This window comes from Acanthochromis polyacanthus, chromosome 21, assembly GCF_021347895.1.
Source record: "Acanthochromis polyacanthus isolate Apoly-LR-REF ecotype Palm Island chromosome 21, KAUST_Apoly_ChrSc, whole genome shotgun sequence".
Lineage (NCBI taxonomy): Eukaryota > Metazoa > Chordata > Actinopteri > Pomacentridae > Acanthochromis > Acanthochromis polyacanthus.
This window is the reverse complement of record NC_067133.1, coordinates 26584165-26607462: the sequence shown is the minus strand read 5'-3', so window position 1 is coordinate 26607462 and position 23298 is coordinate 26584165. Positions and strand designations below refer to the sequence as shown.

The following is a 23298-nucleotide window of genomic DNA, read 5'->3' as shown; positions in this document are numbered from 1 at the left end:
GATTATTAACCTTTTCCTGTTAAATAGATAGAAAATCACTTGTGAGGAAATGTCACAGACACATACCTAACTGATAAACAGAAAAATATCAATATGCCCCCCCGTGTGGTTTCTGTGTGTGGGGATTGTCCGGTTTCAATCACTTGTTTTGACAATTGTTATGTTTTCTATTATTATTGTAATGAGGTAAATAACTGTTATTATTCATTGATCTCCTTATTTATATCACTATCATTATCAGCATATATATTATACATCATATATGGAATATGCGCGAACACACTCGCACACACACACACACACACACACACACACATACACACACTCCCTCCTTCATACACACAGAGAACAGCTATTTCTGCTTTCATTTCCATTTATTTTTTACCTTTCTTTTCTCCCTGTTTCGTCTTTGTTGTATATATAATCGTTATTACTCATTATTATTGTTTGCTCTCTACTTTGTTTAACACTATCTTCTATATTGTAAAAGTGACCTGTTTGTACGTCTTTAATGTTCACTGTTGTAATAATAAAATTAAAAAAAAAAAAAAAAGAAAAAGAAAAATATCAACAAACACATGAAGATTGTCACAGTTCTGTGGAAATCATCTCAATCCATGAAATCAAATGAACAGTGAATAACAATAATAATAATAACAACAGAGAATCAGATACTAACCTTTCTGCGTTTTCCTACACAGGAGAACATCGTGGTTGTTGTTCGATCTCTTCACTAAATACTGTGATCTTTCTCCCAAGAAATCCTCATCGAACTGAAGAGTTTCACAGAATCTCACCTCTTTAAAGATTCTAGAACGTTTTTGAAAAACAACAAACTTGGTTCATTTTATTGCTGCTTTTAAAATGTGCTTGCAACCAATTTTTTTTTTGTTTTTGTTTAAGTTATACAAGCAGTTCTTTGACATTATCGGAATAAATGCTCAAAATGTGTGAAGAATTAAGACATACATTTATTTTATTTTGTGTTTTTGAAGGAGTTTATAACTAATGGTAGGAGTTTAAAGCTCCAGAAGGCTTAAGTTTGTCAATTCCTTACTGAGTCTTGAAAATAAATATGTAAAATACAACCATTTAACGGTGGCTGTTGTCTGAGGTGACCACAGATTTAATATTGTAACATAACACAGACATGTGATAAAAAATTCATATGAACAATTTGAATGAAGTGAAGTGGTGGACAGTGGGGTAGTGGTTAGCACTTTTGCCTTGCAGCAAGAACATCCCTGGTTCAAATCCCGGCCTGGGCCTGGGATCTTTCTACATGGAGTTTGCATGTTCTCCCTATGCATGCGTGGGTTTTCTCCGGGCCCTCCGGCTTCCTCCCGCAATCCAAAAATATGCTGAGGTTAATTGATTACTCTAAATTGCCCATAGGTGTGAATGCGAGAGTGCCACAGACCAGCTGAAGATGTTTAACTCTTGTAAGGTCTGTTTGATTCTGTTAAATCCTGAAAAACATTATTTAAAGTCTTATGACAGATTTTTGTTGCTATCATTATACTTGTCCAAACAAATGTACCTTTAGTGGTACCAGGCTAGAAAACAGGGGTGGTCTAATAATTTCTTAATGACTGTGTAGGTATGTTTTTCCTTTTTATCTGCAGGTACAGCTCCATACAACCTGATATTTATATAGAAATAATGCTGTAAAAATCTCAGTATTCCACAGTTTTAGTTTTTTATGAAGCCTGAATGGGCTTAAAATCAGATGTGCTTTCTGGTTGTTTAACCAAACAAATAGTTACACCCGTGTGTGTGTGTGTGTGTGTGTGTGTGTGTGTGTGTGTGTGTGTGTGTGTGTGTGTGTGTGTGTGTGTGCGCGTGCGTGCGTGCGCATACTGTTATGCACAGTAGAGTGATGTTGAAAGGAACAACAAGTGTGAAACAGACTTACATGCAGTCGACAGTCAAAAGACAAGACAATGACTCTAAGTTCAGTTTTAGATTGTTTTCCTAAATTTGTGACATGATCTTCCTCGACAAACAGTATTAGTAATCCTGTGCCATTGCTATGCTATGGTCCATAACATGGGACAAAAAAAATGCAAGGAAAAGTGTGTTTGTGTGTGTACTTGTTGATGTCTGCTTGCAAGGAATCCACTGAAAGCAAATGAGACAGAATCCATTGTATTACGACATGACATCATGAGCTCAACATACAGATTCCGTCCATTCCTATCCAGCCTGCACAGCACATCATGTGTGCATTCCTAAAGATAAACACAAATTATGTTATATCTTGTGTAAATGTGTGCTAGAGCACTAATATTTATGAATTTGTTCCATGTTAACTTGCTCGAAACAGTAACAGAAATGAGGAGTCCTGACAGGTTTTAAAAGAGTTCTAGCAGCTTTCCTGACCAGTATTGTCTGCTATGCAAAATATGAAGGAGTCAAGCAACACCACAGTGAAGGGTGGACCTTTTTATCATTTTTTTAAATCCTCCAAATGTCCTTTTAAATCAGTTAAATGTTCGAGTTTACTAATTATAACCTGAAGCAGTCTGGTCAATGTAAATTGTACATTCACTCGACAGCAAGTTTGGTGAAATGTGCTTTTCTTGACAATGAAGTGATGCCCCTATGCTGAATTTACTTCCCCAATTTCTACAGCACTGGTGCAGTGAAACATGACAATCCAATGTCATATAGCTGGTGCCACTCTCACTTTGCTTTAAACCCAAAGATGTTTCATTGTAACCTGTTCACATCACGCCAAACCATTCAGCCTCATCGTCACCGCGACACTGAAAGGAAAATGCAAGGAATTAGGGGCTTTAACAATGTCCTCTTCATTACCTCGTGCCGGGTCTCACTAACTGTCTCCTTATGACCACACAACAGAATTCCATCTGGTCACAATGCTAACATTGGACTCTGAGGCACAAGGGACAAAGAATCCGATGTACTGAAGTCATAATGTAAACCGAGGCAGGTATAGAAATGACCACAACAAACTTTTGCACATTTGATAATTGTTGAAACTCCAGTTAAGTATTGATTTTTCCAGTATAGATTATTTGCAAATGGCACATCTTTATGGGAGAGTTGTTTGTCGACTCAGCCCCAATGGTTAAACACCCTTAGAAATGGGTGTGCTATCAAATAAATACAGGCTTTTAACACCGTCAGTAAAAATTTATACTGACAATTATGCAATTATGTCATTTTTTAAAGTATGATTATGGAAAAAGACAAGAAGGCCCACTGGCACCATTCACCTTCTTATAGACATGTTCCCATATTTAGGCAGGTTCATGCTACAAAAATAGTTTAAAAAAAAAACTTTTTTTATTCTTTTTTAAAATTTTATTTTGTGAATTAATTCCATGAGTTAGATTTGAAAATTGAAACCACTCTGATATCTGTCTCTTTTATTCAGCAGTCAATTAGCTTAGCTTAGCATAAAGATTGGAAATTAGATGACAAAAGCTAATGTGCTTTTTACAGGCTCTGTCTAATGTGTTAAACCAATGTCAAAACAATGAATTAAAGTTTTACAAGGACGTGTGAGCTGGACTATAATAACAAGAAATGCACTCTGAGAGCACAGTCCTCCGCCAAGGCTGTTCATTTCCCTATCCTTATATATATGTCAGGGTAGAGACTGCCATTTGGTAGAATTGGAGTTTCTACCAGTAGAGATTGCGATTGGAGTCTCTACCAGTAGAGATTGCGATTGTAATCTCTACCAGTAGAGATGGAACTTTAAATCTGACCCCTGACCCTAACCTTAACTAACCCTGACCTTTAAATCTGACCCCTGTCCTGACCCCTGACCCTAACCTTAACTGACCCTGACCTTTTAATCTAACCCCTGCCCTGACCCCTGACCCTAACCTTAAAAGTCTAACCTTAGCCCTGACAAATCTCTACTGGTAGGATTGGAGTTTCTACCAGTAGAGATTGCGATCGCAATCTCTACTGGTAGAAACTCCAATTCTACCAAATCGCAGTCTCTACCCTGACATATATATATTAGAAATGCAGCATTTGTTTAAAAGTTATTGATGATCAGAAATCACAGCAACATAGAATGTGGCCTTTTAATATCGATGTACCCACAAACAAAATGACCTTGCACTGATCACAGACATGTGTTATGTGCACATTATGTATGGATACCGAATTGTGTGACCTAAATATGTAGCAGGCGACAGGAGTTGATGGGACTTGGAAACACCCCCACAATTTAATCAATTGTTCCTTGCATCATTTCGGATAGATGAGTCCCAATAAGTCTGCAGCGATCAATTTGTAGTAAGATCGCAATCATATGATTGTCAGTGTGTCACAAGAGTGTTCACTTGTTGTCATTGTTACAGTGACTCTGTTTCGCAATGGTACAGAAATATTTAACAAATCCATGAATACAGACTATAAGCCAAATCACTGCCAAAATCTAATCAGTTGTTCCTTGTGTCATTACTGACCTTTCCTGAAAATTTCATCCAAATCTGTCAGACCATTTTTGAGTAGTGTTGCTAACAGACAGCCAAACCAACGCCAGTCTTAACACCACTCTGACACGTTTCTTGGCGGAGTAATAATAAGCTCCAAATCTCACCACTCTTTGCCCTTCTGGTACATTGACCGGTCTGTCCAAACATTACTGATCAGTGGGGACACAGTCTTGTAATGCCTGCCCACATGAGATCTTTGTATCTGAAAAATTAACTGAAAAACTGACAAATTGAGTGGCAAAGCTGGAAAAAGTGACCACAGATGCCAACCATCTGCCTTTTGCCTCATATTTGCTAAACAGACTTGAGGCTGTTCCAATGTTGTCATCTAAGTCTGTGCAAGAAAGCCAATCATCATATTACTGAAAATGTCAAACTATTCTTTTCAGTCAAAAGCACATGAATTTCACATCATATTAAAAAAAATTGTATACATCTGTATATGTAATACCGGAGATTGATGACGGGACTGACAGCACAAGGGATGTAGTCTTGAGGTATTTTTTGAGCAAATATCCTCTTGTGCATATACTGCAGGAGTTGACATAAAGAAAATTTAGTGCAGCAGCTGGTGGTGTCTGTCAGCACAAAGACTGAGGCTGGATTTTGATTGCAGAGCAGAGATCTGAGACGTTTAAAAGGAAGAGAAATTCTTTTCATGACTGCTTTTTGGACGTCATGGCATCCGAGGAGTGATTTTAATTACAATGAGTCAACCAAGAGAGGACAGCTATCTGTAGAAACTAAACTTCCAAATTCTGCCTGTGCCGTTCCAAAAGCACCACAGCTAAATGAAAGGAGAATTCCCAGGTGACGTAAAATACCATGAAAGTGCAAAGAGAGAAGTCCAACAACACAGTAAAGTGACAACTCCAACACCTGGACCTGAAACATGGATAAAATGTCTGTAAACCATTGTTAACTGCATTTAAAAAACGTAACTGTTTTACATATTTTCTGTATGCTGGCTGTAAAATTTATGAAACAAGAGTCATATCTTACATGTTAACTGTAAGAAACAGGTTAAAACTGTAAATAATGTTCAGATCAAATATTATATTTTAATAAATAGGAATTTATACTATTGCACTATTTTTAAACTATGTTTGAATTAGCAGAATATCTTGTTATTTTACAGATAATTTCCATTATTTAAAACAAAAAGAGCTAAAATTGAAATAGTAAATATATTTTCAATCTGTTGTTTTACTGATAGGTTTTCCCTGTTTAGTTAAGTTACCACTAACATCTAGTAAAATCCCAGGAAAAAAAGTATTCATTTACATTTTCACTGTAAGAAAACTGTGAATAATGTCAAAAATGTACATGTTTGTAAGCGGTGGTTTGTTCTTTTACAATGCCTAACTGTAAAATTACACTATTTTTTAAATTCCATTAAAGAGTAACATGCATAAATTTGGTGGTATTTGAAAGAAAAAAAAATGTCAGAAAAATTTCTTAATGTTGTATTTTACAGTTAACATTGAAAAGTTAACATCTAGTAAAATGACAGGAAACATAATTTAGTTAATTAATTAATTCATTCATTCATTAATATCATGACTGTAGAACAAACAGGGCAAAACTGCACGCAATTTCAGCATTAGAAATCTGTACTTTTACAAATAATATTGAATTCTTTTACAACATATGACTCTTTTACTGCCTTTAAATCGCAAAAAACCCCAAGTATTCTCCATTACTGTCACTGTTTTAACACTCTTTGAATTAAATTTTTGAACATATTCTTTTCAGGAATAAGGCTGCCACCTGTATGGATTTTTACCTTTAATGGATTGTTTTTACAGTGTATTCTCATGCAGAATGGAGGAAACATGAGTGAGAATTGTGCACAAAACCTGCTCATGATCATCGCCCAGTCGTTTCCTAACCCTGTTCTTTTTCTTAGTATTCCTCTCATTCCTCATTCCTTCCTCTCCTTGACTTTTCATCCACTTTTATCTTTTTCATTTCCTCTTGTCTTCCTCTCAGTCTGACCCCTCCTTTGTTTTCCTAAATCTCTTTCAGTCTGTCTGCCATGTGAGGAAACACCAACTTTCAAGCTTCCCCTTCAGACATCAGAATGATTTTTTTTTCATACACTTTTCCCGCCGAGCCCTAAACTCTTAAACTCTTGGCACACACATTCATGCGCGCACACACACACCTCCCCGTGTAAAACCACACCCATCTCCAGGTCTCGAGCCCCTCCCACACGCGCTCCCGACAGCCGGGCCAGAGAACGTGCATTTCTAACTTTTTTTTTTTTTTTTTTGGATGGACTTCTGGTGAGATCTCCAGCTGCTGCCGTTTTCCTGCATTTGGAGACTGTTTTCTTCAAATAGTTTCACTTATTTTGCCCCAAACTCCATCTTTTGGTCCTGTATAACTGGAACTCCACATACATTTGTTCATTTCTCGGTCCAAACTCGGTGAGTGAACTTATTTCTTTATTTTTAGTTCGCATGTTTGCGGCACGGTTTTGGATTCGTGCGTAATTCAAACAAACGCACTGACTTCGTGCGTCTTTGATGTGGGTTTTAAAGCTTAACTGTCCTTATTTAGCATTTTGGGAAATAGCTCAAATGCCTGCAATAAATCACACTCTGTTTGGATATTTCATTTTTCCTTTGATTTTGTTAGATCATCTACCATAGAGCAAGTCTCTCTTGGTGTTTTCCCTTGTGGGTATTTTTACGCTTAACGCAGAACTCAAAGTTCAGAGTTCCAGAGTTGGAAATGAAAGGGGCGTTGTCATCCACCAGTGTGTGAGTGAGGGAAATGTATTTGTCTGAGAGCACTGAATGAATGTTTTGTACATTGTAGAGGAAGGTTTATTTATCAGTGAACGCAGAAAAATATATACTGTGAATGCTTACTTAAAAAAAAGGAGTTTGTGTAGGTTTCCCCAAATTTTAACTTTAAAATGAAACAAATCGACTTTTATAGTTTGCATTGACCTGGTTATTATTTTTGTTTAATCCTTTATTTCACTGTGATCCATTTTCTGTCCTGCTTGTTCACTGGTCTGTGAGTGTTTTTAGATCAAGTGAGTGTAAGAGTCTGTAGAAGGAACAGATGAACAGTATAGATTATATTTTCACTCAGGTCCCCTGTATTTTGGTTTTGATGAAGCCACTGTTGCAGTCTCCTTTCATAGGAGGCGCCCTCTTGTGTTCAAAAAGAAACCCCAATCTTATTTGCAATGCTGAGGGGAGATTACTGAAATTGAGGCACAGAGGTGGACATTCCTGGAGTCCGCTCAGGAAAAGCCACTGGAAGATTTAATATCACATTAGCTGACAAATTTTGGTTTAAGAATACATTGTGATCTTCTGGACACTAATTTACATCCCCAGTGATGAGCAGCAGTTTCATGTGATACATGGAAAAAAGCTGATCTAGCTAAAAATAAATAAATAAATAAATAAGAGAAGCAAGATTATGAAAGCTGAAGCTGGACCCTTCAAGTTGCAACATGCTCCAGGAAACTCCTGAAAATGTACTCCACTCCAGCTCTGATGCTGTGTGTTGTCCTCGTTACGTTGGTGGTGCAGATTCAGGAAATTTAAAGTAAACTGCAGGTGAAACCCCCTCGATCTTTTAGAAAAAAAACTTTTAAAAATTGAAGTTCAATATATCCTAATTATACCATCCAACACTTAGAGAGAACATGTGAAAAATAACATCTTCTAAAAGATAGCTGGATGAATACATGAATGAACTGCTGAAGTTGAATGTAGCTGCTTTTGATGGACACTGTTGATGTGTTTGATTCCCACCAAAGTGAAGCTCTGAAGGCTGCAGAATGTTTTGGTGGTTAATGCCTTACAAAGGAAGTTTGAGCCCAATAATTCGTTAATCTGACGTCGTTTTCTGATGCAATTTAGAGCAGCAGTGTTAATTAGAAAATATTTCCCATCATACTGAATGCAGCAGGAAGAGAGAGGTGTGTGATATCTGATAGGAGGGAGGATTTAGACAGTGGGGTCACTTTAAGGGCTGCTGACAGATGAAAACAATCAGGGAACAAGTGTGAAGTGACCGAGGGAAGAAGAGAAAAACAAGACAATGGGCTGATGATAAATGGATGGAGATGGAGCATGTGGAGGTGGTGGTCTCCTTTTCACCTCCTCATCAGGTGCTGCCAGACCTCCTTCTGCCATGTGGAAGTCATTACTCAGCACTGTCATATTAGGAATGTGTTAGAAAGCACACACACACTTCTACAAAACGCGTTAGTGTCCGGCAAGAAAGAATTCCTGTGTCGGAGGGAAGTCTTTAAACCCAGCAGGGAAACGTTTGTGTGTGTTTTGGTGCATTAAATTGTGTTTTTAGGTTCCTTTGCAACCATGTAGGGTTCTTTGTGCAGAACAATGTCTGTTCTGCTCTCACCTGGTGTTTCTGTAGAACTAAAATATTAATTTTAAGCCTCAGGGCAGGCAGCATTTTATTCATATGGACAATAGAGATGCACTCATGAATTATTAGGTTTGTGTTGAAAGTATTAACAATCTGCAGAAAGCATTCTAAAAGATGGATGTTTGTATGAGTGTTTTTGTCAATTTGGGCTAGTTTGGTATGCATTTGTTCACATATTTTTGATCTGTTTATCTTACCACTTTAATCACCAGATACAATAAGTGCAATTAAGTAAAATTCTTACAGAAGACTGCAAGTATTTTACAGAACAAATGGCCTACTTTTCTATTATTTGGAGTATAGATACTAAGAAATTTGAACTGTGGTATTTCCACTTTTCTTAAAATGCAAACTGGTACACAGTAGCAGCATACTCTTAACAATGAGCTGCACATTAAAGTCTGAAAAGCTTGAACTTGAGAGGATGAAAGAGATTTGACTTGCACAATCTGAGACAAAGACGCCATAAAAAGGGCCGCCATATAGAAAATAAATCCTTGGTAAACGCTGTGTCTCCGTTTCAAGGCTGAAACCCCTGAAAGATGCAGACAGACTGAGATTCCTCTCTGCAGGAGACATTCCAGCCTCACAGTTCCCGACGGTGTTCTCCAAATCCAGTTAAAGTCTGTGTTTTTTGGCTGCATGTTTGGAGTCTTTGACATGGGACAGGCAGGTTTACCTACTACGCTATACAATATTAGGTCTAGAAATGTAGCCGGTCCTCTGGTCACAGCCTCAGGTCAAACTTTAAAATGTTTGCCAACTAGTTGTGAAGATGTACAAATTGCAAAGTTATCTCTACATTTTTTATTCACTTCTTTCTGCTTCACAAGACTGCAGTTTTGTTTGCAGGCAGCCACGGCCTCTTGTAAATCAAAAATGAACAAGCGTAAAGGATTATATTTGTCATACTGGGTAATCTGGTTGTATTTATGATTCTGTACTTGCTCCATGGACTCTTATGTGCTGCTCAGAGTTCCTAAAACCCAAATTGTTTGTGTCTGTGTGTGTGTTTGCCTTTGTGTATCTGCAGGTTTCTGTGAGCTCATCCTAAACAAATCTTTGTTTGGTCGCTGGCTTCTGTCCAGGGAAGATGGGCCTTTTGTGTTTTCTCTAAAAATAAGACCTAGCTTGGCTGTTGTTGCATACACACACATACACACACGGTGCACACACACTTATCTTGTGTGCGCACACTATTGTACTCCACAAATTAACGCAAGTCTTCAGGCAATGCCGGTGAGAAACAAAAAGGTAAAATGAGCATTGTGGTTCATTCTTGACCGTTGAAACTGAATACAGTTTTTCTAGAGTTTTCAACTGCACCCGTCTGTCTTGATCAACTGATTGTGTTTTCACTGTTTTTATGCAACTCACTATCAACACACGACACAGCTAAATGCTCATCTGCATAATAAATCCTGAGCAAATTAGATGCTTGAGCTGCAAAACTGTAGCTTTCATTCTTGTCCTACCATAGAACAGTTTGTTGCTACCACTAATTCCATCCCGTTTGCCCTGAAATCTAGTAAAATGTTTAGCTGCTAACATTTAAAAGGGTTATTTTTGTCAGATTTGGACACTTTTGACCCTGTTGAACAAATGAATATGTTATCAGGGTACATGCAAAAGCAAAGTGAAGCAGTCAAGTCTAAGCATCCCCAGTCTGTGCAAGTATTCAAGGGTAAAGGTGGGTAATGGGCCAGAGGGCTCCACTGTAAGTCTGCTTGATTTTTCTCTTTCTCAATCAGATTTTCCATGGCCAAAGACAGACAGAGAGAGAGACACAGAGAAAGAGAGAGTGGGACAGTGAGAGAGACGGGGGAGTGAGATTCGGAGGCCCAGTTAAGTCTGTGGCTTTGTGTTTTATGAAAAGAGTAAAAAAAGGACGTTAAAAGTCAGCATTTTCCACCAGGCAAGGGAATCAGTCGACACACATGCTCACACATACACACACTTGCACTCACACACCGAGTCCCCCAGTGTCCTATTATAAGGCTGAGTGGAGAGGAGGAATGGCTGCATGTGTGCCTGTTTGTCAGTGAGCGTAGATGTGTCAGGGAAGGTGGCTGCAGTTATCTGTCTTCTTCGGGCTCAGTTCCACTCAGCCACAGTATGACATATAAATATGAGTCTTCACAAGTTATAAACATGAAGAAGCTGTCACATCAAGTCCAAGCAGAACACGGGACAATGTGCTTGCAGTGAGGTGACTTGTGTTGTAATAATAATATAAGGCTGATGCACATGAAAAGCACTGCTACACTCTTGGTGTCTTTCCCCTTTTCCAACCGAAGTAGCAACTTTCCATGGACATTTTTATGTGCCGAGCGGATTTCACGAGCCTAAAGCCCCTGAAACCAGATATAAACCCACTTTGAATAGCTCTAAAAACATTAGTCTCACCAGAGAAACATAATAGTTTGCAAAAAACCTGCTTCTGTAGAAGACCTTTTTCTTTTTTCTTTTTCAGTAAACTTCTCTTTGAATCCAGATTAGCTGACGAACATATCAGTATGACAAATCTGGGTGATGAAGACTGTTTATCACCTGCTGATTGACACACCACAGCTGAGGGAAATCCTCCTTTGTGTGTGCATGTGTCTATAATGACAGATAAGGCATGGAGATCTGTGAAACATCAATGTTATGCATACCAGAGTAGCAGCACTAATTTGTACAGCAAGCATGGGGATGTGTGTTTGCAGCTGTTGCCTGGTGTCAGAGGTGACTATCAGAGCAGTTTACTATTGCTGCTGACTGAAACTTCTGCCAAACATCAGCTTTCCCAGGGTTTCCTGGGAATACAGAGCTGCACATTTAGGCTAATCTGTGTGATAATTACTATTACGAGCCTTTTTTTTTTTTTTTAGCAGTAATAGAGTATAATAGTCTGATTTGTTTTCCACAAAATGTGGCACGTTAGTCATCTTTAAAGGAATATTATTCTTTTATGTTTGCTAAATACATCAAAAGTCATCATCCACCTGCTATATTAAATCAGCTTAACTGCTATTTCATTTCAAAGCAAGAGACCACAGTTTTTAACTCACACAAGTGTAGTTTTTGGTTAATTACATTTTAATGTAGTAATTGGAGGCTTAGGAGACAAAGTGATGAGTTTTCCTACAATACAAACACACACACACACACCCACCCACCCACACACTCACACACAAAGGGACATGTATACATATCATTTACATGAACAGTGCCTTGTCATCAGCAGGCTTTTATGTCTGATGTCTACATGATTTAAAGTAACTTCAACCATCTGAACAGAGTCCCTGTTTTTGTGAGCTGCTTGAGAGACTATATTTTTGTGGTGTTTGCTTACTTGTGTGTGTACATCAGTGTGTGTGTTTGCGTGTGTGTTTACGCTGATGTTTTTGTTTTTCTCTCTTCCCTCCATTTCCCTCCAATGGGCTTCCCCTCCTTCTCTATCCTCCCTCCTCCGTCGCTCCTCCTCCTTCGCCTCTTTCACCAGGATGTCAAGGCAGCTGCAAACGGAAGAAGATCCAGGTGTGTGTGTGTGTGTGTGTGTGTGTGTGTGTGTGTGTGTGTGTGTGTGTGTGTGTGTGTGTGTGTGTGTGTGTGTGTGTGAATGTGTGTGTACATGTCTAACAGATTATCTGCTGCTCTGAAGAATGTTTCTGCAGGTCTGATCAGCTTCAAATGCTGAGAAGATGCTTTGTAGTGGATGTAGTGGCTTAAATTGTCAGTCTTCCTGTGTTCCCAACTTCTTCTTTTCCATTTTTGTTACACTTACTCTGCAGTAGCTTTGTGAAGGCAAGAAGGTCAAAACTAAAATGTGATTCATGTTTTATAAAATGCTATAAATGATTTTCTGGGAGGTGTAGAGCTGCAAAAGTCAAACCTCTCACATACCGGTGCCAGTCCTAAAAATAGGTTTGTGTCTCACATTTCCACCCAGTGCAACCTGTCACTCATACATAGGCATCCAAAAAAAAACATCTGTTAGGTATGTACACTGTTATGTATGTAATGCATAATCTAAGATGTAGTAGCTCTATATGCGCTGCATGTTGTGTCACTGAGGATTTTGATTGCTTTTAGGGAGATTTCATTAAAAGTATTTAATAGGGTGGTTCAGTAAGCTGCTCTCACTCTATAATCTAAAAAAAAAAAAATGACCATTGAACAATTTGATGTTATTTTACAGATGTTTCTTGTTAATTATGAATAATATCTAAATAAAAAGTATTAACTTGCTTGTTTCTTGTAAAAACAAACAGCCACATGCTGTATATAATGTGATTCCCATGTATCATCGTACTAAACTATTACATGACAACCAAGTATCATGGTGTTGTTTTAAAAAGCTCATATTGCTGCAAACTTACATGCGATCAGTTTCAGCTTCAATCTTTCTCATGCAAATTGACCTGGGTGTTGCCGTTGTCTCTCTCAGGTTCACTCTCAGAGCCTTTCGATCACGATGCTTTGACTTGAAAATCTCGTACTGTTTGCATTCTCATTTAAATCCTAAACCCTGTGCATATATCTTACTTTTGTTGTTGCATCACTTCCTTTTTTTTTTTTTTACTGTTTACCCCCGTTGTTTGCTCCTTCCCCCACCTCAGACAGGGAGCACCGGTCCTCTGGCACATACATCCCACAGCCACAAGCTCACGCACAAAACGGTGGCCTGCTTCCTGTTGGCGGGGAGTGGCTGTTTTTACTGTGACTCCATTTTGGCGGAGAAGGCTAATTCCTCTGCCGTCTGGCGGCGTGGTTGTGTGTGTGTATCTGTGTGTGTGTGTGTGTGTGCCGAAACTCACATGTGCTTTTAAATTTATGTGTCTCTGCCTCCTCAGCATCTGAGCTGTTGGTGGGAGACAGTGTGTGTACGTGCAGTTTTATGTGTGTTATCTCCATGGGGTGGATGTGTGACGTTGTACACACACAACAGACTGCAATCATGGTGGTTTCAGAGATGCAGTCTTCACACTGCAGTCACATCACGTTGTAAAACAGCCAGTAAAGCCGTGCTGTAAAAAGTGTTTTTTTGGAGAGATGAATTGTTAATTTTAGAATCTTGTCTGAAGCGTAACTGGCTGATGCTGACAGAGCATTTTACAGGCTCAGCAACACTCTTTCCTGGATTAACTTTCTGAATCCCAAGCAAGTTTTGAGCCATTTTCTGCTCCAGTCACACTTTTACAAACTGTTGGTTCAGTCAGCCCTGCACTACTATGGAAACAGAGCAACCAGTAGAGACAAATTAGAAGTGTCTTCCATGCAGTTTAGTAAAGTTATGATGCCATACATTATAAAAAAAATAAGGAAAAAGTGGAGTAGAGAAAAATAGAGCCTCCCTATTCGGTATATTTTTTTTAGCACTTTCACAGCCTCTATCAAGCTGCTGTTTTTCTCTTGGAAGGTGTTTCACTGTGGATGTATCCTCCAACAGCTTGTTGACATCTTGCTTCTCTGTGTACTATTTCTGAGCCATGCTGCATTTATTTTATTAAGTCGGTTCAAGTTTCCTCACAGTCTCTTGTCGTCTCCTCTCTCCTTTGCATGAACACAACCTGCAGTTCACCTAAAAACTCCCTGAATTTTTGTCGCATCTGAGTCGGTTAAGGCTCCTCTGTTGTGCTGTGGAGTGATGAATTTCTTGATTTTCTCACAGTTTATTTTTGGTGAGGCTTTCCCTGAGAAATGTATAGTAGTGATTTTGAGTTTATTTTTGGTTATGTTTCCTGAGGGAACTACACATCACACATGACACGTTCAAGGACTGGTGGAAATCTAATGAATCTGTGTGTTTTCACTGTTTTTGGCTTAATGAATTGGGTTATTTTGACCAATTTATAAAGAAAACATCCCTTTTAAACCTGCAGTGGATGTTAGGGTTCAGAGAGTTAATTAACAAATAGTTTTGTGCATGTGTCTGCGGATTTTAATGATTTTTTTTTTATTGGATGCTAATTAAATCTTCCCTTCCCTTTATGACTACTCGTCGAAGAATATATGACTAAAAGCAAAGAAAAACAATATACAGAGCAGGACCCCAAGGAGCAGAAATGTACTCACTTAAGCCTTTGCTAAAAAACAGAAAAGTGCAAACGAACTCCAGCTCTTCATAGACGATCATATCTAAAGCAGAAACTCATGTTCACGTCTGTTGTGACCGTCAACAATGTTTTCTAAAGCTCACACTCCTGAGCATTTAGATTGTTTTATCATGCAACAGTGGGGTTGGCTGGTATTTGACCCAGCACCTTATGTGACCTTGTTCTTTTTTTGTTTTTTTCCTAAATGTACACTATGAGCCAAAAGTTTGGACACACCTTCTCATTCAGTGTTTTTCTTTATTTTTACTATTTGGTACATTGTAGATACATACTGAAGACATCAAAACTATGAAGCAAGATATATGGTAATATGTTGCGAACAAACACAATTGTGAACTAACTCGAAAGGTGTTTTACATTTCAGATTCTTCAAAGCAGCCACACTTTGCTTTGATGACAGCTTCGCACACTCTTGGCCTTTTCTCAGTTAGATTCATGAGGTAGTCAGCTGAAATGGTTTTCATTTCACAGGTGTACCTTGTCAAAGTTAATTTGTGGAATTTCTTGCCTTCCTAATGGGGTTGGAACCATCAGTTGTGTTGTACAGAGGCCAGGTTGGTAAACAGTTGACAGCCCTATTTGACAACTGTTAGGATCCATACTATGTCAAGAACCAATCAGTTAAGTAAAGAGAAACAACAGTTCATCATTACTTGAACTGAAGGTCAGTCAGTCCAGAATATTGCAAAAACTTTGAATGTATCCCCAAATGCAGTCACAAAAACCATCAAGCACACATCAAACTGGCCTACATGAGGATTACCCCTGGAAAGGAAGACCAAGAGCCCCCTCTGCTGTTCAGAAATTCATCCGAGTCACCAGCCTCAGAAATGGCAAGTTAACAGCACCTCAGATTAGAGCCCAGTAGCAGACACATCTCTACATCAACTGTTCAGAGGAGTCTGAACCAATCAGGCCTTTATGGTCAAACAGCTGCTCAGAAACCACTACTAAGGAAAAGTAGACAAGGCTGTGAGTTGAGCATTCATTTGCTGCCTAGTGTCGATGAGCTCACTGAGGGTCTGGTGGTGTTGTCCGAGGATGTTACTTTGGCTGGCTACCGCTTGCATGACGTTGGGCGGAGTGGGCAGGTCCGGCCTTGGTAGTGAGCTCTCCGAGTCCATAGTTGGCCAGGTTGTTCTGTCACGATTCGAGGGAGGCGGACTCAAGCAGAGAGCACACTACCAAGGCAGGAGTAAATTAAAGTGTTTTATTGCTCGGGGAATGAATAATGGAGAGGAGTGACAAGACTGAGGGTTGCCTGGAAGGGGTGGAACGGCGTGGATCAGGGTCGGGGCTCCGGAGCCGGGGATCGGCGGTCGCCGTGGGTCCTGGTGGTGGGGGACCAGAGTGCGGCGGGAGTTGGTGGATGGATCCCTGGCGGCCGGAGACGGACAAGGACGGAGAGCCGGGGAAGAGGCGGGTGCAGGGGGACGTCAGACGTTGACGAGCCAGGGGGCCGTGATGGTGGAAGAGCCAGTCGACGGCTGACGTCTCAGGTCCCATGGGGAGATGCTGGGAGGGAGTGCCGGAGAGGAGAGGAGCCGATGGGGACCAGTGGTGTTTCCAGCTGGCGGTTTCGGCTAAGGAATCCAGGAGGCGAGCCGAGTGATGCAGAGCCTCAGGCGGTTCGTAGCCCGAGTGGCTGGAGATTCCAGGGACAGAGCCGAGTGGGGAATCCAAGAGGAGGGAAAACTGACTGAGTAGGGGGTCCATGAGGGTAGGAAGGGTGCCGAATGGTTTCCAAGGTGGTCTCAGGGAGGCAGGGCAGGAGAGACCCCAGACAACTGGATCCTAGGCAGGGCAGAAGACACAGAATGTTAGAAACATCAAAATTTACAAGGTAATCTGGAATGGCTAGAGACCACTGACTGGTAAGTCAAGTTCAACAATCTGGCACAGTGTGGAACGTTCAGCCGGTCTTTATTGCAGTTGGTGTAATCACGGTGATGAGGTGCAGCTGTCCGGGTCTCAGGGAGAGGCTAATTACCTGAGTGGAGGCAGCTGTGAAGCCATACTCCACTCAGGTGCAGCGCTGAGGAGAGAGCAGAGGGAGAGGAGAGCAAGAGAGGGAGAGGAGAGTAAAAGAGGGGGAGTAAAAATGGGGGAGACAGATAGGATGGGGTATTTGGGATGCCAGGTAGGAAGGGGTGAGGAGAGGACCCTCACAAAACAAGTGCTCAGCCTCACTGGGAACTCCTTCAAGACTGTTTCCAGTGACTGCCTCATGAAGCTCATCCAGAGAATGCCATAAGTGTGCAAAGCAGTAATCAAAGCAAAGGGTGGCTATTTTGAAGAATCTAAAATATAAAATATGTCCTGACTTATGTCACACTTTTTTGTTTCCTACATAATTCCATATGTGTTCATTCGTAGTTTTGATGCCTCAGTGAAAATACGTAACGCAAATAGTCCTGAAAATAAAGAAAACCCATTAAATGAGAAGGTGTGTCCAAACATTTGACTGGCAGTGTATATTTTATGAAAACGTATCCATGACAGATGTGATAAAGCGTCATTTAAATGTTTTTTTTTTTTTTGTTGGCTAGTTTAGGGGTTTCTGCTGACCTGTGACATCTTGAACATCACTTTTAGCGTCTCAGTACACTGGCTTTCTGCATGTAATTATGTGCTGATGCGGCCATGCAATGCTTATATTCTGATCCATCACAAGACAGAACAGAGCACAAACTGCCTTTAAAAAAAGTAAACAGTCCACTCTTTGCTTACATCAGCAAGCCATAGTCTGGATTAAGGCCTTCAATCTCTACTAAGTAAACACTCCCACATGTTGTAAATGCATATACTCACACATACACACATACACACTTGCACACAGGCATGGTACATATAGACACAACATGCACGCTTTCGGTAATTTGTGGGAAGACTTACAGGCTACAAATATTCCTCAGAGTGATTTTCCACAGGTATATTTTGGTAATTGGCTCCAGATGTAACAGCAGCTATATGTGCATATGAACTTGAATTACTGTTAGAGTATCACCTTCACTTCTTAGATATTTCAACGATTGCGCAATTCAGTGATGAAGTTTGCACGTGGGGGTCAGAAATTCTTCAGTCAAAATCCACAATTCAAAGTTGTAATTTTTGTATTTTTTTTTTCAGGAATTCTTGGTATGTGCTCATGTTTACAGACATTTGTGCTGTTAAGTCAGAAAGGGTTTTATAGTGTTGCTTGTGTGTTTGATGTGCACTGATGGCAAAGAAACCATTAATCTTTCATGTGCTTGTGTGTGTTATTAAAGTATTACATGCATGCTTCTTCCGACAGATTCTTTTCATGTTAGCGACCTTGATCCGCTCCTGACTGTCAGCCTGCAGCTCCACCTGTCTGACAAGCAGCATAAAGACACAGGAGCAACAACAAACATCTGCAAATTCAGCTACTGAAGCAGCCTGTAACGTGTTTAACTGGTCCAACTGAGGGGCTACTACCAGCTGACAGCAGTTAGTCAGATCAGAGATCAGCCATGTTGATCGTCTTAGCCTTCATCATCCTCTTTCATCTGGCTGCGGCCATCCTGCTCTTCGTCGCCACCATTCACAATGTAAGCATGCAGCAAGAACGAACATACTTGTGACACAGAATACTGCAGGATGACACATTCCTTAACATCCACATGTCCCTCTCTGACGTAGGCGTGGTGGGTGGTGTCGCCAGCCGGCCGTGATGTGATCTACACTGACTTATGGTACTCCTGTAACTCCACCTGCTACCCTGTTGAGAACAGCCACACTGTTGAAGCAGGTAAGACTGCGTGTAACTTTGTGTTCCCTATACTTGTTCAAATGTGTGTTTGTGTATGTGACACCTCCTTTCTTCTGTCTCCTCAGCCTATCTGCAGGCGGTCCAGGCGACGATGATCCTGGCCACCATTTTATGCTGCGTCAGCTTCTTTGTCTTTATCCTTCAGCTCTTCAGGATCAAACAGGGAGAGAGATTCATTTTCACAGCCATTATCCAGCTATTGGCATGTATGTAAAAAACATATTTAATCTTAATGCAACTTTTGTGATGGTTGTAGGGGAGCAGAAGAGTTTTCAAACTCATTGATTCATCATTTATTATGCATCATTTTGATATACACTACAGTTCAAAGGTTTGGGACCACTTAGAAATGTACTTGTTTTTAAAATATATATTTTTTGCAATGAAGATAATATTAAATTAATCAGAAATGCAGCCTAGACATTGTTAATGTGGAGATTGCTATTCTAGCTGGAAATGACAGATTTTTAATAGAATATCTCCATGGGGTACAGAGGAACATTTCCAGCAACCATCACTCCTGTGTTCTAATGCTACATTGTGTTAGCTAAAGGTGTTGAAATAATTGATGATTAGAAAACCCTTGTACAATTGTATTAGCTCATGAATAAAAGTGCAAACTTGAAATTGTCTGAGTGACCCCAAGCTTTTGAACAATAGTGTATGTTGCTCCAACTTGCTGCGGATCCAACTGGTTAACCAACTGGCCAACTGGCTAAATGTGATTATTTTTTAAGTGTGAGTGAAAATCACCATCTGTGTATAATTTCCCCACTTCTCCTCATCTCTCCCTCTTCCAGCTCTATGTGTGATGATCGCAGCGTCCATCTACACGGCCGAGAAAAACAGCTTCCATGTGACCAGCCTCAAGGAAGGCTCCTATGGCTCCTCTTACATTCTGGCCTGGATCAGTTTCCCTATGACCCTCATCAGCGGCCTCATGTACCTGGTGCTCAGGAAACGCAAATAAATGTGATAGGCTTAACATATTCAAATATATAAAATAAGAATTTGGTTACATATACATACAAGTAAACAAATTTTCCCCCACAAACCTGCATTCCCTCTCTAACCCTTAGATGTTTGAAGTATTAGAATAAAGAAAATCCACTACAAATCCTGCATAATTCTTACTTGCAGGTTCAGAATTAGACAACACACCGATCAAACATGCAGATGTGAAACCAAAATAGTCACCTATCTCCTTCCTGATGGTACATTGTTCTAAATGAACGTGGCATAGATGCATTAGGACTCACTGACACAGGCGGTGTGTTCGTTTAGTGGAATGTACGATTTAATTTCCAAACAAGTTCCTCATAAGTGTATCTGGCAGTTGACTTACAAAAACCACCTTATCCTTATTTTTCATATGTTATAACAACTAAAAATGTCTCTGGAAACATTTAAGGTGACAAATACTAATTTGATCTGAGGTTCCTCTTTTAAAAAATGACTTTTGCCAGCTCGGTACACTGTGTGGGTTCATTTCTACTCGATGCTAATGCACAGTGTCACCGCTTTCTTACTGCATTTAGTGAGAACCTACCTTCACGATCCTGTTTTCCGCTCAGCAGAAACTCAAAAACTGAACTCGATTCCAACACACTGATCTATGTCCTCCTCTTATATCTTTGTCTCCTGTTTTCTACCAGCTCCATTCATAGGAATGTTTCATCAGCACAGAAAGAAGATGAATAAGACAAGAGATTTGTCTGACTGGACACAACCCCTGAACTTCCCAAAGGGTCCATACTGTTTTTGTGAAGCTATAGTCAGCAGAATTGATTTTGTACATATTTGCTGTGTGTATGTATAGTTGAGGTAAGACTCATAATAAAATTATAAATATAAAAGAAAAATAGAAAAATCCTATGTTAATCATAGCAAACAAGAAGTGTAGTGAGTCATAGTTGACATATAATATGTAGGATTTTAACCTTTTGTTTGTATTCTTGTGTTACTGACTTGTGTTTTAACGGTGAGAAAGGAACCAATGATGTGCTGTGATATTTGGGATTTAAAATTACAGAGTAGAAACAACTTGAAATAAGAATGAACTTGTTTTTGTTATTATGAATGAAGCCTTTTTGTTTGCAGCTTCACTGCAAAAATAGACTAAATTTATTTATTGTTTAAAACCACTGTTTTGTTTTTATTTTAGCATCATGTGACTGAAGATTTATGAAGAACGTCTTGTCATATTTTTCCCCTCGCTGGCCATGCTGCTGTTTGGTCCATGACTGGAACATTTCTACCACCTCTATGCACATGGGCTCCATCATTTAATAACAGTAAATGTGGTGCTGTATTATAGCTGCCACCAAATCCCAGATTTGTTTCTTACAACAGCCTTTAGGTCAACACTGGCTGGTGTTCGGTTTGAGGTGAAACCATCTCTGGGTTGACTTGTGATAGAAATGTTGGGTGGAATTTGGACCACAGAGCCTCACCAGTCATGAAGATTCAGGGAAAATAAAATGGAAGTGAAGTGATTTTGCTCTGCTATCTCAAGCTGATACTTGAAAATGAACAAAACAACATGTTAGAGGCCAAGATTGTGATGTTTGTAACTTTTTTTTTGTAGAGATGTCATCTTAAGAGTATTTCAGTAATTAATAAGCCTCCTGTTTGCGAGCAAATATTCACCTTTTAGCAAATCCCAAAATTTGAGATGTAAATCTTTATATGAAAATGTTAAATTTAACTTGTGTGCACATTCAGTTGCAGATATTGGACAGAAATCACAGCAATCTCTCTTAAAAACGATTAATTAGAGCATTTTTTTCTGTATTGTGTTTTATATAATTGTAGATTTAATAGATGGTAGTCATGTGTAGAGTTCTATGAATAATCAAATGGCCATACTGGCAAATAATCATGACTTGTTGAAGCCAAAACTGTATTTATATGGATTTTTGCCGTTGAAATATTTCTAATGCTTAAGTATTAATTCCAAATCAATTGAGAATCTCATGTTTCTCTATAATATTTGACAATGTTTGAAGAACTTAAATTAAACAATCGTTTATTTTACAGCATGCAATGTTTTTTTTTAATGTTAGCATTAACACATTCTTGCATTGTAGTTTCTGCTTTTTACAGGCTCCTCTGCTTTTATTGTTTTTTTTGGACATTAAATTACAACTTGCTATTTATTTTGACCTGTGTTGCAACATTGATGGCAGCTTCTGTAATTTGTAAGATATCCCTGTGTTCATGTGTTCACGCGTCATCAAGCTAAAATGTTTTGTCTGCTTCTGACACCCAGTGGACTGCACCGTGTGTCGGTGTTAGTGTCAGGTTACAGACTAAGTTGCTGCAAGATCCTGTAAAACACTTCTTAAAATAATGAATGTGTTCTTGCATATTGAATCCTGCAAATCTCAGATTGGTCAAACATCCAACAAATTCAGGAACAAAGACTCATCTTTCCTACAAGAATTTATAGGTGCTTGTGTTTTTTTCCCCTCCAGTTGCCCAGTTGTGGATCTAAATAAACATATTTTACAATAAATACATTTTCTGTGTTTTTGTCTAATCTGTCGTTGAATAAAATGTCAGTCTGGTTGATCTTCTTCTCTCCTACGCTCTAGAAAAGGTCAATTTTTCTTTCTTTCTCATGCTCAAGTGCAGTTCTCATAACACTGACACTATATGCCTGATGCCCAAAAATGTCCTAAATCTCAAAGACTGAACAACACTGATCATTTTATATCTGGTTTGGGCTCATTAGCCCCACATGTCAAACAGGAAGCTCCATATGTCAAAGTGGCTTCTGATTCATGCAATTGTTCTCATGCTCAGGTGTCAAAAGTCAGTCTTGTTTTATTCACCTTAACTGATCCCTAAGGTCAGATGCTTTTGTTTTCAGACATACAGACATACATGCCTTCCATTGTCCCCAGACCTGATTACTGTACCACACTTTATGGTACCATTTAGTTTTAGAAATGACTAAGATTTTACTGCTTGTTTTAAAAGCCTTGCACACCCACATGCTATCAAACAATTGTTTTTTATGAGCATGATGGCAGACTGAGATCCTTTTGCAGGAACCATCTAACTGTTCCTCCTGGATTTCACCTTGGAATCCAAGGTGACTGCATCTTTATTGTTCACGGCCCTAAGCTTGACATTCCCTTCCAGAGAATCTTAGACTGTCAACATCACTGTCTTCCTTAAAAACATCATTGAAAAGTGAAGGCCTTCTCTGAGCTGACTTTATTGTGGTTATTATAGTTTATTAATGTATATATATTTTTGTTTTTCATCTATTTTTTTTTTACAATAGTACAAGATGGGATAAAATAAGACAAAACTTTATTAATCGCTTTTTGTGTGTACCAGACAAGTAAGTTAAACAACGGTAAAGTAATGCTGGCAATGATATTGTTGTAAAAAGTAATATCACGCATAATAATGAAGTAGTGCACCTGAAAAATGAGATGAAAATTAAATATTGCACATTGTATTGATAATGTTGATAAATTACGTT

General features: G+C 39.3%; 1 protein-coding gene across 4 annotated transcripts; it reads left to right on the top strand.

Annotated features, from left to right (window-relative positions):
- The first annotated feature begins 6753 nt into the window (after positions 1-6753).
- Positions 6754-22321, top strand: emp2 (epithelial membrane protein 2). Of its 4 annotated transcripts, none has more exons than XM_022219648.2 (6): positions 6754-6916; positions 12407-12428; positions 18303-18579; positions 18671-18779; positions 18866-19006; positions 19601-22321. In XM_022219648.2, the coding sequence occupies exons 3-6, from the start codon at positions 18502-18504 to the stop codon at positions 19768-19770; spliced, it is 498 nt and encodes a 165-aa protein (XP_022075340.1). In that variant the 5' UTR covers positions 6754-6916; positions 12407-12428; positions 18303-18501; the 3' UTR covers positions 19771-22321. The 4 variants fall into 4 exon arrangements, with proteins under 4 accessions (XP_022075340.1, XP_051797046.1, XP_051797045.1 ...); XM_051941086.1 differs by having other exon boundaries at positions 12403-12428; XM_051941085.1 differs by having other exon boundaries at positions 12394-12428.
- The last annotated feature ends 977 nt before the right edge of the window (positions 22322-23298 follow it).

Coding starts and splice junctions, on each gene's coding strand:
- emp2 (XM_022219647.2), top strand. CDS start 18,502: ATGTTGATCGTCTTAGCCTTCATCATCCTCTTTCATCTGGCTGCGGCC. Junction 18,780..18,865: donor CAGCCACACTGTTGAAGCAG/GTAAGACTGCGT, acceptor CTGTCTCCTCAG/CCTATCTGCAGGCGGTCCAG. Junction 19,007..19,600: donor CATTATCCAGCTATTGGCAT/GTATGTAAAAAA, acceptor TCCCTCTTCCAG/CTCTATGTGTGATGATCGCA.